The sequence below is a fragment of the Dipteris shenzhenensis genome, chromosome 8, assembly GCF_047967505.1.
Source record: "Dipteris shenzhenensis isolate YYH24624 ecotype China chromosome 8, Dip_SZ_1.0, whole genome shotgun sequence".
In the NCBI taxonomy this organism is placed as follows: Eukaryota; Viridiplantae; Streptophyta; class Polypodiopsida; order Gleicheniales; family Dipteridaceae; genus Dipteris; species Dipteris shenzhenensis.
Window position 1 is genome coordinate 9,193,579 of NC_141603.1, and position 12,217 is coordinate 9,205,795.

At 43.0% G+C, this 12,217-nt stretch overlaps 1 protein-coding gene across 1 annotated transcript; it reads left to right on the forward strand.

Moving 5' to 3' along the window:
* Positions 1-3,564: 3,564 nt before the first annotated feature.
* On the forward strand, positions 3,565-4,906 carry LOC147899067 (16.9 kDa class I heat shock protein 1-like). Its single transcript, XM_087377849.1, has 2 exons — positions 3,565-3,872; positions 4,471-4,906. Exons 1-2 carry the CDS (start codon positions 3,671-3,673, stop codon positions 4,755-4,757), a joined length of 489 nt encoding a protein of 162 aa, XP_087233975.1. The 5' UTR covers positions 3,565-3,670; the 3' UTR covers positions 4,758-4,906.
* Positions 4,907-12,217: the final 7,311 nt, after the last annotated feature.

The following is a 12,217-nucleotide window of genomic DNA, read 5'->3' on the forward strand; positions in this document are numbered from 1 at the left end:
TCTTTGTTTGGTGTAGCTACCTGCATGATGCTTTGTTCTTCCATGTGCCTTGATGCTTTATGTGTGGATGCCATGCTTTCTGCTATGGTCATCTCATGCACTTGTGCTTTTGGCATGCTTTCTGCATTCATGCGTTGCTTTACCAATTATTGCAAAGGTCTTACCAATTGAATTCTTTCAATATTGGCAGTGTCTAATTGCATACAATGATTTTAACATACAGGCGCGTAGAGCTTGAAAAGACGATCACTTTTCCTTTTTGGAGCATGTCCAAATTCTTCCTGGATTGCAAGTTATGGCTTGTTGAAGCTTTTGTGAAGAAGAGGGGGCCTTGATGATGTGGCACAAGGATTCACATGCTGAATTCCATACTATGCTTAGCAGGGGCTCTGTGCTTAGGTGGCACTGTGCCATGTGGCATCCTTTAGACCCACTTGGTTAACCCAAGGTTTACACAAATCTTACCATGGTTTAATTTAACCACACCAAACCTTATCTACCATGTGGCATAGACTAGAGCACTGACCAAACCAATTAACCCATGGTTGCTTGGAGCTAACCCAGGTCAAAACTTATCTGCCACGTGTCAAAATGTGGTGAACCTTAGAGGAGAAGAAAATCTTGCTTCTCTGCGTCGACGTCGATTTGGAGCAGGGGCGCATCGCTGAAGCTCGAGCGGAGGAAAAAGAACGGACTGCCAGCATGCTGGTCGCTGTGAGCCAGGCTTCTCAGGCTTCCTATGCTTTGAAGTCGGGAGCCTTGCAATCGAAGGTGGACGTGATCATTTTTGTTGGCTGGCGACTGGCTCAAGAGCTTCTCGAGCAACTTGCTGAGGAGACTAGAGGCTAGGGACGTGACGATGAAGACGCTACCCTGTAGGATTCTTTATCTGCTGCAGGTCGCGATGGCCGTTGGTTGTCTATGGGCTTTGAGGCTTGTTGAAGCATGAGCGCTTGAAGCAGGAGACGGGAGGTCTGTCGGCTGGCTGGAGTTTTGGAGTTTCTGTCGCAAGGAGAGAGCTCTTAGTGGTAGTGAAGCGTTGCGAGTGAAGTCTGTCGTGGCTGTGTCGTTGGAAGCCAGCCGCTATTGTAGGCAATTCACTGAGGTAGCCCTTGCTGCTGTTGTCCTTCCTTTCAGGTCACAGATCAATGGCCACCGAAAGCCTTAGAGGCAATGCAAGCGCAACTTGCACTTGTTACAAACATCCTCCCGATTGAAGGTACTGAATGACATACGAGGCGTCCCTGGAAGTGAGAAACAGAGTGCGGATGCAGAGATTCTGTTGGCAGTCGGTTGAGTAGATGACTCTTTCACAATGGAACACTCTCAAGAAGAAACTTCTCTCTCAGGGTTCAAACCTCTCCTGTCCTAGATCATTATAGAGAATAGATCTATCTATCTCTCTCAATGCGTAGCCTCTTTCTCACAGTAAGAATGAACGGAATTCCCACAAGAAGATGGATTTCTCTCGCTCTTTCTCTCAATGAATTCTCACAAGAACTCTTGAGATCTAACACTAATCTTACATTCTAAAACTAATCTAGGAATGGGAGCTATCCTAATGAGCTACTAATGAGCTAAACTAGGAGAGCTAAACCTATGCTCTGATACCATGACAAAACATGCGTGCCTCAGGATCTATGGAGCGCTCTAAGGTGGATGGAACCTATGTGGAAACATGATGAAGAGAGTGCTCATGACATGTATCTCAAGTCAATTAGGTTCCAAGATAGATTAGCTTGGACTCATAAAGAGAATCTTGAGATAGTGCAAAGTGCTTGATTGATATTACTTCAAATGAACCTCCCTTTTATAGGTGAGGGTACTTACATCCATTTGCTTGCTCACATGTGGGATATCTCCTCCATGCCATGTGGCAGCTTACCCTTTGCTCATACCTTTGCTCATACCTTTGCTCTACAAGTGCTCATGGCACCACAACTCTCAACATGTGAAAGTGTCTAGCCTGTAAATTCATCCTCACTGTCTAAGCAATTCAGGAATCAACATCACCTCCAAAAAATTTAACTTCCCCTCCCTCTATCCCCTTAAACAAGATGAATATCATTCATAAGGCCTACCCGAGATCGAAAAAGAAGACAAATTGAATGTGCAGCATGGAAAAAGGGGCAGAAAGCTGAGAGAGAGAGAGAGAGAGAGAGAGAGAGAGAGAGAGAGAGAGAGAGAGAGAGAGGGGAGGGAGGGAGGGAGGGAGGGAGGGAGAAAGAGAGAGAGGTTTTGAAGGGAAGAATCAGAAGAAATTAGCAATGAGAGAGGGAGAAAGAGAGAGAGAGAGAGAGGATTTAAAGCGTTGATGTGGCTCCACGTGGTGCCAATCCCTTTAAAAAAAGAGCTTTCTCAAATGCCATCAGCTTTACTTAGGCCTCCATATATGGTAGGCCAAAAAGGAAGCTCTGTCCACCTTCCCCCTCCTCACCTCTCCCAGACTCGCCCACATGCAATCGTTCTCTAAGCTTTCATGTAGCTCCCAATAGCTAGGGCCCTGCATTACGCAACCATGCAACCAAACCATGGAGCCCCAGCTCAATTTCTCAGCAATAAACCTTCAGATTGAGACTCAGTGGAGAAGGCAATTGCTTAATTTTCTTTGCAATGCTGCCTCTCTTTCTTACTCTCTGCCTTTCTCTCAATCTTTGCCTCTCCCACTGTTCCTCCGACCTCTTGGCACTCTTCTTGCCTTTTTCTGCCCCCTCTATATAGTTGTTCGTGAACCTCTGCCTATTGCTTCTGGAACATGGTTCCTGAATGAATGTTCTTGAACCACCTGTGCCACCGCCTTAGTTTGTGCTTAAATTTTCATCACTTAAATGGACTTTTGGTCCTCCCATGCCTGCGCCTTGCAAAACTAATTAATGTATTTTATTTTTGGGAACATCATGGGCACCTATTAACCCCCCTCCTTATTTCTTTTCACAAATTGGATGATTTTATGCCACGGTGTTTTAGAAAGTAAGAACAATGAGATAATCAAGATTTAAATAAATAATCATGGGGGAAATTGTAGTAAGATATGCCAAAGCACTCCTTTGGCTAGGCAAGATGATTAATAAGGGCATGTTTCCATGTAGCCCAGATGCATGCATATGGGTGCGAGAGCGAGCAGCTCGTGCATGTGCGTGAGCAGGTGGTGGCTGTGGCCCTAAGCACATGGGCGCCCAAACGAGTCCATGAAATTTTGTAAGGTTTGTTTGGCCACCTAGGTCCACGAAGCAATGGAGGCCGTGCTAGTTGCATGCGGCAAATTCTCTCACCACTCCTACCTCCCTACTTGTCGCATAATTCTTTGGAAAACCTTATGTTAATCGTGCATGGCGCTCCATCCCATTAATATTAATTCAAATTTTCGTCTCAAGCGTCTCGAAGTGGCCCTAAGAGGATGTGGAAGCAAGGACTAAAGAATGACGAGTGTGTTGGCTCTAGAAAGCGCTCGAGTGAATGTGGCCCTTTGGAGCGTATTCCAGAGGAGTCTAGAAGGAAAAGACACCTTATAATAAACCCCCCACCATTAGTCCTTTGCTTCATCATCTTCTTCATCAACTTCAGTGCAGACAAGCTCGTCACCCTCAATTCGCCCACCTCTCTCTCTCTCTCTCTCTCTCTCTCTCTCTCACACACACACACACACACACACACACAGTCTCTACAATCCATGGCGCTCACCCCTTTCTTCGGCCGCTCTTCCCTCTTCCCCGACTCCTTCTCTTCGTCACTCTTGGATCCCTTATCCGCCTTCGCTTCCCTTGACACCGAGCCCGCCTTCTCTTTCGCCAAAGACGTCCAGGCATTCGCCAACACCCGCATCGACTGGAAAGAGACCGACGATGCCCACGTTATTTCTGCTGACCTCCCTGGTAACGTATTCGCAAGCGTCCCCGGTTCGATCTTGCCTGCCTCTCGTGCTCATGTTAAAACAGAGCAGCGTAGAATTAACCCTGCGCGGCACTTTGGCCTGGTTGTAGCGCACGTTTAAAATTAAGTAGAAAGAGTGGTTCCTGCGCTGTACGAGGAAAGATGTCTTGCAGATGCAATTGTGTTCCACGTTAGCGGTGTATGAGTGGTGGCATGCCTTTTATGACGAGTAGTAGCTTGCATTTGTTCTGGATCCGAAATGCCTGCTTGTAAATTGGGCAATAGGGAGACTAGCAGCGAGTTGCGAGTGGATTCGATCTTGCCTCATTTCTGTTGGGCTGGGATCAGAAGTTGCGTGACGGGCAGTAGCTGCAAGCGTGTCGATTAAGCCTTCTGCTTGTGAGCGGTTTTGTGCTTCTGCTGAATGGTTTACGTTCAATAAATCTTACGGCGAAATCTTGCGTTGCGAGCTGGGCTTCTAGGTTCCCTGAATCGTTTCAGAGTGCGGCCGGGAGGAATCCTTGGAAAACCCCCCAGCATTTGAAGCTTTGTCACTATAACATTGACACTGATGACATGCTCCTCATCTCTTTCTTGCAGGTGTGAAGAAGGAAGAAGTGAAGCTAGACGTAGTGGACAATTCCGTCTTGACCATCAGCGGTGAACGCAGCAAGGAGGAGGTGAACAAGAATGACAAATGGCACAAAGTGGAGCGTGCGAGCGGCAAGTTTCTGAGGAGCTTTCGTCTACCGGAGAACGTCAACACTGATTCGATCGCTGCCAAGTTCGAGAATGGGGTTCTGGTGGTGACAGTGCCCAAAGTGAAAGCCAAGGCACCCGAAGTGAAATCGATCGACATCGGGGGATCAGAAGCAGCTCAGAAGTAGTCTCGCGTCGAGTTTGATACTATGATCCTTGGGAAATAAGACCTGTGTTTGTAAGCTGCAATGCTCTTATGGAAGTATTGCAGCTCGTGAGCGTTTCAAGGTGCAGAAGCCTCCGTCTGCACTTTGTAATAAAGTTTTGCGTTCAAATAGTATGTTGTAATAAGGTTTTTGTAATATATTTCTCCCCTAATTATACAATTCTCTTTTTTTTTTTTTTCTAAAACAAAACTTACAATCCTCTCTTTTTGGCCTGCCTGAAAGGTAGCCTTAGTGACGATTTAAGGCAACCTTAGTGATGAAACTCTCTTGGAGGAGTGAAATTAAGAATTTTCATTTCCACTACTCTAGTCGAGACATATTCCAATGCAATTACACTCTTAACTTCTACATATACCCCCCCCCCCCCCCCCCCCCTCTCTCTCTCTCTCTCTCTCTCTCTCCTAAAAATCCTCTTTTGGCTTGCAAGAGGGTTGCCTAAGTAAAGGCAATGCTTTTTGGAGAAGCAAGAGTCGCCTAAGTAAAGTCGTGTGCTTTTTAGAGAAGCAAGAGGTTCGCCGAAGTAAAAGACACGACTAAGTAAAGGCAATGCTTTTTGAAGAAGCAAAATTTAATTTATATTTGTTTTTGGCTTGGTTGGAAAAATAGGTGGCATGTGATTACACCTTTTCTTCCCTCTTTTTTTCTTTAATGTCTATGAGTAGCTCGACCTGTCTACAACAGGTTGGAGACTTGCTGCATTGGGTCTCAAGGTGGTAAAATGTCTCAAGAAATAAAATTTCAACCCTAGGTAACGCTTGGCTTGGCTCACTTAATCTTATGCTCACTTAATCTTAAGCGAAAGGCCCATATAAGTAAATGCACTTTTCACATAAGTAAATGCACTTTTCACATAAGTAAATGCACTTTTCACATAAGTATAGCTTAACACATCCAAATAAGAGAACATATGCATGCAATTGCAATTATACATTTGCATATAAGATAAATGCACTTGCACATATGCATACATCTTAAAGCACATGCACATGTACTAAAAACGCTTGGCTTGGCTCACTTAATCTTATGCTCACTTAATCTTAAGCGAAAGGCCCATATAAGTAAATGCACTTTTCACATACTTATGCACTTTTCACATCCATATAGCTTAACACATCCAAATAAGAGAACATATGCATGCAATTGCAATTATACATTTGCATATAAGATAAATGCACTTGCACATATGCATACATCTTAAAGCACATGCACATGTACTAAAATATTGAACAATAACCACACTAACTTATACTACAATAAATCCTAACACCAAAATACTCTTAGTACATAAAAAATTTATGAAAATAAAGTCACTTAATATACAAAAATCTAACCAAACTTCCAAACCTACTTACTAAAAAACCAAATATCTATGCTTTGAGATTTTAAAATTACTATGTTTTTCAAAGCAGGGAACTAAAGTTGGAAAGATTGCCCAATTCTAGAGTGATGGTGTTGCCAAGCTTGTAAGAAGCTATACACCCAATGTTCTAGGTCCCACTCTCATGGGGGATGGATCGGGCAGAGGGAGGGAGGGAGAGGTCCCGCTCATGGGGGATAGATCAGGCAGAGGGAGGGAGGGAGAGGGAGGGGATCTTTATTGATGACTTGTGCACTAATAAAGATAACTTGCACACTAAGGAGAATAAGGAGCTTACAACCTTTAGAAAGAGAGGATCATTATTGATGACTTGCGTACTAAGGAGCTTATAGCCTTTCGAAGGAGCTTACAACCTTGTCGAAAGCGGGGGTGGAGAGGGAGGATCTTTATTGATGACTTGCGCACTAAGGAGTTTATAGCCTTTCGAAGAAGCTTATAGCCGATCTAGAGAGAGGATCATCTTTATTGATGACTTGCGCACTAAGGAAATTGGGTAGCTATGGACCATCTTTATTGATGATTGTGATGATCATCTTTATTGATGACATGTGCGCTTTATTGATGACTTGCACACTTAGGAAATTGGGTAGCTATGGTGATCATATCTTTATTGATGACTTGCATGCTAGTTCTACCACAAAAGTCCCTTTGTGATAATCCAAGCTTATCACAAGCTCAATGTTCAAAAAGTTTGAAGCAAGTTTGAAGCATGGTTCCTATGGAATACATATTTGCTTTTCTTGGAGATTGAATGTCTTGTCCAAAGTTTACTGCAATTCGATGTCAGAACTATATATGGGATAAAATATGAGTTTCAAAGTTTGCACTGAGTTTCAATTTCAGAATTATATATGCGTTTCATTATCTTTTCCCTCGAACCCTTGAGGACCCTCCGTATAGATTTTCCAAGAGCGGCGAAAGGTTAAAGTGAAAAAATGACTTGCGCACTAATTCTACCACAAAAGTCCCTTTGTGATAATCCAAGCTTATCACAAGCTCAATGTTCAAAAAGTTTGAAGCATGGTTCCTATGGAATACATATTTGCTCTTCTTGAAGATTGGATGTCTTGTCCAAAGTTTGCATTGTAATTCAATGTCAGAACTATATATGGGATAAAATATGAGTTTCAAAGTTTGCACTGAGTTTCAATTTCAGAATTATATATGAGTTTCATTATCTTTTCCCTCGAACCCTTGAGAACCCTCCATATAGATTTTCCAAGAGCAGTGAAAGGTTAAAGTGAAAAAATCATGGAATAGAGAAGAGAAGAGAAGCATTAAGCCAGCACGTAGAATACACCTTAGATGGGGTAGTGGGTGGCATGACAGGGTCTAAAGCTGCAAGAGCTGGTTAACGTAGACTTCCATTTGAAATGCAAGTGAAGGTAACTACCAATACAGATACACTTTTGCAAGTAGGGACGGACGATGGGGCTTGGTGCAAAGGAATTGTAAATGCTGGTGTAAATGGGGTCGGGTCAATGTTTCCTTAGTCTGCTACACTCTACCTTCTACTTATTTTAATCAAATCAATGTTTCTCCATAGCCATGACCTTTTAATACTATGTTTCTTCTCTTTTTGTTGTCATTTTCTTAGTCCAACTGTTTGTTGTGATTCTCTTGTCCTAATCACTAATGTTGCAAACTACAGAAACACACACATGGATACACACACAAAGAGCACTCTTTCTTATTCCAAATCAGCAATATCGCAAAAGCTCATAAAAACTAAGGAGCATACATTACAAAACTAAGGCCACACACAAGAGTATAACCTTTGTTGCACCGCACATAGAGGCAAGTGTAGTGTGCATAAAGGCATCCTCCCATCAACCTTTGACAGCCACCTTTGCTCTTCATTCAGATGAATCATTGCGTGGTTGCCCCATTGTTTCCTTGTAAGATGTTGTCTCCCCTGCCATTGCTCCTCTGTTGATCTCACAAATCCAAACTTCAGATTTCTCCCTATGGATCATTGTATTCCATACTCAACCTCTATGGCGCCTATCACACTTCAATAGCTTGCCAGGGATGAGGCAAATGCTTGCGGATGCCTTGATCTAGGCAAAAGGAGAAAGGAATGCAATGGAGGGAAGGATTGATTAGAGGCAGGAGAAGCAAAAGCAATGGATGACAATTGGATATAATACAAATAGATTTCTAACTTATGGAATGTATATGTCGCATATCTCTTCAAGCTCATGATGAGACTAAATGGAAAGGTTGTGTGCAAATCCACGTTGCCAAGGTTCGGCAAATGAAAAGCAACCAAAGCTTCAACAAATTAATTGATACACTGATTCACAAAAAGTGGAGCATCAAAACTATTGGATTTTACTTGAAGCAAAGAAGAACATCACCTTATGTCAAAGCTGCAGGAGTTTCCCCAAAGCAAAGCAAAGGTGATGCGAAGGTTGATTGACTGGTAAGTGAAAACATTAGCAAGCTTCCTTGACGTTACTTTGGTAGGCATTCAAGAGCGAATTGTGTAGGAGTTCATGAGCTTGACCTAGAGCTCGCATGGAGGAGAACTTGACACAGACTGCGCTAACTTGGAGAACATTCATTAAAATAGAGCTGACTTGGTCCCCTACTTCTCCTTGCCTTTGGATTGGTGTCCCTACCACCCTTCTTCCTCTCCCATCTCCTATGATGACTTGGCCTCCTCTCGCCTAAATAAATATGTATAAATACATTAATATATATACCCCCCCCTCTCACTCTCTATCTATCTATCTATGTATATGTATATGTATATGTATATGTGTGTATATATATATATATATATTTTTAATAATATCTATCTCTCCGCCCTCCCTATCTCCTCCCCCTCTTACTTTCCACTCTGTCGTCTTTCTCTCTCTCTCTCTCTCTCTCTCTCTCTCTCTCTCTCTCTCTCTCTCTCTCTCTCTCTCTTTCTCACTCTCTTGTATGTGTGAGTGTGTGTGTGTGCGTGTATTTGCTTATATAAATAAATATATTGCCTCTCTCTCTCTCTCCATGTGTGGGTGTGGGTGTGGGTGTGTGTGTGTGTGTGTGTAGGTTATTATCTCTCTCCCTCCCCCCCCCCCCTCTCTCTCTCTCTCTCTCTCTCTCTCTCTCTCTCTCTCTCTCTCTCTCTCTCTTTCTCTCTCCCCTTCTCTCTCTACCTAGTCATCTAACTAATGTTGACATGGCTTGCATTGTCACATGTCGTGTGCACCGTTGTCCACCACTGATTTGTCATGTGCCATGCTCGTTGATTTGCTTGTAGCTCTATCCCACTGACACCTTGCGTAGCTCTACCCTTTGAGTCTTGAGACACCACTAGTAACCCACCGATGGCTGCCACATGCTAGCTATGTCAATTGCACCACCTCATCTTTTGCCACATCAGTTGTGTAGCCGTGCTCAACCTCTACCTCTCATTGGCTTCTGGTCTTTGCTCTGCCCTCACGTGCCATATGGAACTTCTTTTTGGCATGTCATGCATTTACTCCCCCACCTCGAGACTATTGGCATCTTCATGGCGGCAGTTCCCAATTTGCAGCCTGCCCCCTTGTCGCCTAGTGACTCTCCATGGTCACCACATGTCATCTTCATGCAATCTCCACCCCGAACCTCTCCCGAACCTCCCTCCTCTCTTCCTGAGCCTCCACATTCATGCTACGTCAGAATTTTTACCACGTGTTAGCTTCTTATGCCTCCCTCCCTCCTTAAGAAATAGTATAGATTTCAAGGCAAGCACCCTCTCTCTCTCTCTCTCTCTCTCTCTCTCTCTCTCTCTCTCTCTCTCTCTTCCCCCCCCTCTCTTCTCCTTGGTGTGACTCTAAGTCATCTCTCTCTCCTTACTCTCACTCTCTTGCCCCTCTTTCCTTACTGCACGGCAAGCCACTTGAATGTCGTCCACCTTATTTAACTCTTGTATTACATTTCAGACAATTCAATTTATATTTGTTTTTGGCCTGTCTAGAAAAATAGGTGGCACGTGATTCCACCTTTTCTTCCCCCTTTCTCTCTTTAATTTCTATTTCAAGGCAAGCACTCTCTATCTCTCTATCTCTCTTTCTCTGTCTCTCTCTCTTCTCCTTGGTGTGAATCCAAGTCATCTCTCTCTCGTTCTCTCTCACAATCTCTCCCTCCTCTTTTCCTTACTACATGGCATGCCACTTGAACGATGTTGACCTTGTTTAACTCTTCTATTACATTCTATCAGACCATTTAATCCTCTTTGTAGGTGAGAAAGTATTATTGTACACACGTCATCTTTAAATAAATTATCACCTTATGTGCTCTACACATCCTTTTTAAAAAGTAAAAATAAAATTAAAAAATAAAATAGTAGTCAGGAAAAAAAAAACAAGACCAATTACAAAAATTGGCCACCACCGGGGGTGTATGCCTATGGCCTACACTGCAACTACAGTAAAAAGCCTCCTAAAAATAGATACAAACATTCATAATAGATCTCCCCACCAACTCATCCTTCCTGGATACAATCACCCCCAAGTCCCTTAAATTATCTTTAACCTTATTCACAAGACAAGGTATTCTCTGTAAGAATGGAGCAAGCAGGATACAAGAGAGCAAGTAGGAGCAAACATAGAGTGCAACAGATAAGATTAGAAAACACAAGATTGAAGGTGGTTTTGTCTAAGTGACAAAACCACACTAACCCACTAAGTATGGTTAGGGGGAAAAACCTCTAGTGAGAGAAACGTTTCCCTAACTCACTTATGGATTACATTGGTTACTGCATAGAATATGTCAATAATTCTAAAACCCCCCCTACAGTGCCAATGTGATGATGTACAAGGAAGTGATCAATCGTGAAAAGGAGATAAGTTCAGGGCACTGCGAAATGCCTCAAACTTATCACGTGGAAGTGCTTTGGTGAAGATGTCTGCAACATTGTCATGTGTTAACACATAGATCATATTGATCTCCCCTGCATGTAACTTCTCTCTGACATAATGATAATGAACCTCAATGTGCTTCATGCAAGCATGAAACACATGATTCTTTGCCACTGCTATAGCACTCTAACTATCAGTGAGAGACCCTCTAATGAGAGATGAAGATTAGCAAACAAACGACACAGCCAAACACATTCAACTGTCATTGTGAAAGCTGCCATGTACTTAGCTTCACATGAGGAAGTAGCCACAGCAGATTGTTTCTTGCTCAGCCAAGAAATGTAAGCTTTTCCAAAAAAGAAACAATTACCACTTGTGGACTGCCTAGTGTCATAGTCTCCAGCCCAATCTGAGTCACTGTAAGCATGCATCTGCAAGTCACCCCCCTTGGGAAACATCAAGCCATAAGACTTTGTGCCTTGTAAGTAACGAAAGATGTGTTTTATAGCCTGCATTGTCTTTGTGCTACGCATATATCCGCTTACCTGAGATACTGCATACTGAATATTGGGGTCTGTGTATTGCACAAATAAATGAGGCATCCAACAGCAGCCTAGCTATAAAGTGTGGCATCCACTAATTCACTTGCATCATACATAGTGAGCTTCAGCCCTCGCTCCATGGGAGTGGCTATAGGCTTAAAATCTTGCATGTTGAATCTATCCAAGAGCTTTTGTACATAGTTGGATTGAGACATAACAATGCCATGCTTGTCTTGTACGAATTGGATCCCCAAATAGAAATTTAACATGCCCAAACCTGTCATGTCAAATTTAGCTTTCAATTCAGCCTTGAAATATGCAATTATTTCCTCATTTTGTGAGTAGCATGTCATCTACATAAAGAATGATGACCAAAATATCCCCCCCATCCTTCTTGATGTAGAGGGTGCTTTCAGTGGGACTATTGTGTACCCCCTTCCTTGCCATGAAAACATCAATCTTGGCATACCATGCACGTGGGGCTTGTTTCAACCCATATAAAGCTTTATTCACCTCACAAAGTTGAAGTTCATTGCCCAAAGTTCAAAGCTAGGAGGCTGTTTGACATAAACCTCTTCCTGCAAGTCCCCATTAAGGAAAGTTGGACATAAAAACAACTCATGGACATTCCAAACAAAAGTTGCAGCCATGGCAATAACTAATCTG

Excerpts from the sequence above, each read along its gene's own strand:
- LOC147899067 (XM_087377849.1), top strand. The coding sequence starts at position 3,671 with ATGGCGCTCACCCCTTTCTTCGGCCGCTCTTCCCTCTTCCCCGACTCC. Across the intron at positions 3,873-4,470 it reads TATTTCTGCTGACCTCCCTG|GTGTGAAGAAGGAAGAAGTG; the intron begins GTAACGTATTCG and ends TCTTTCTTGCAG.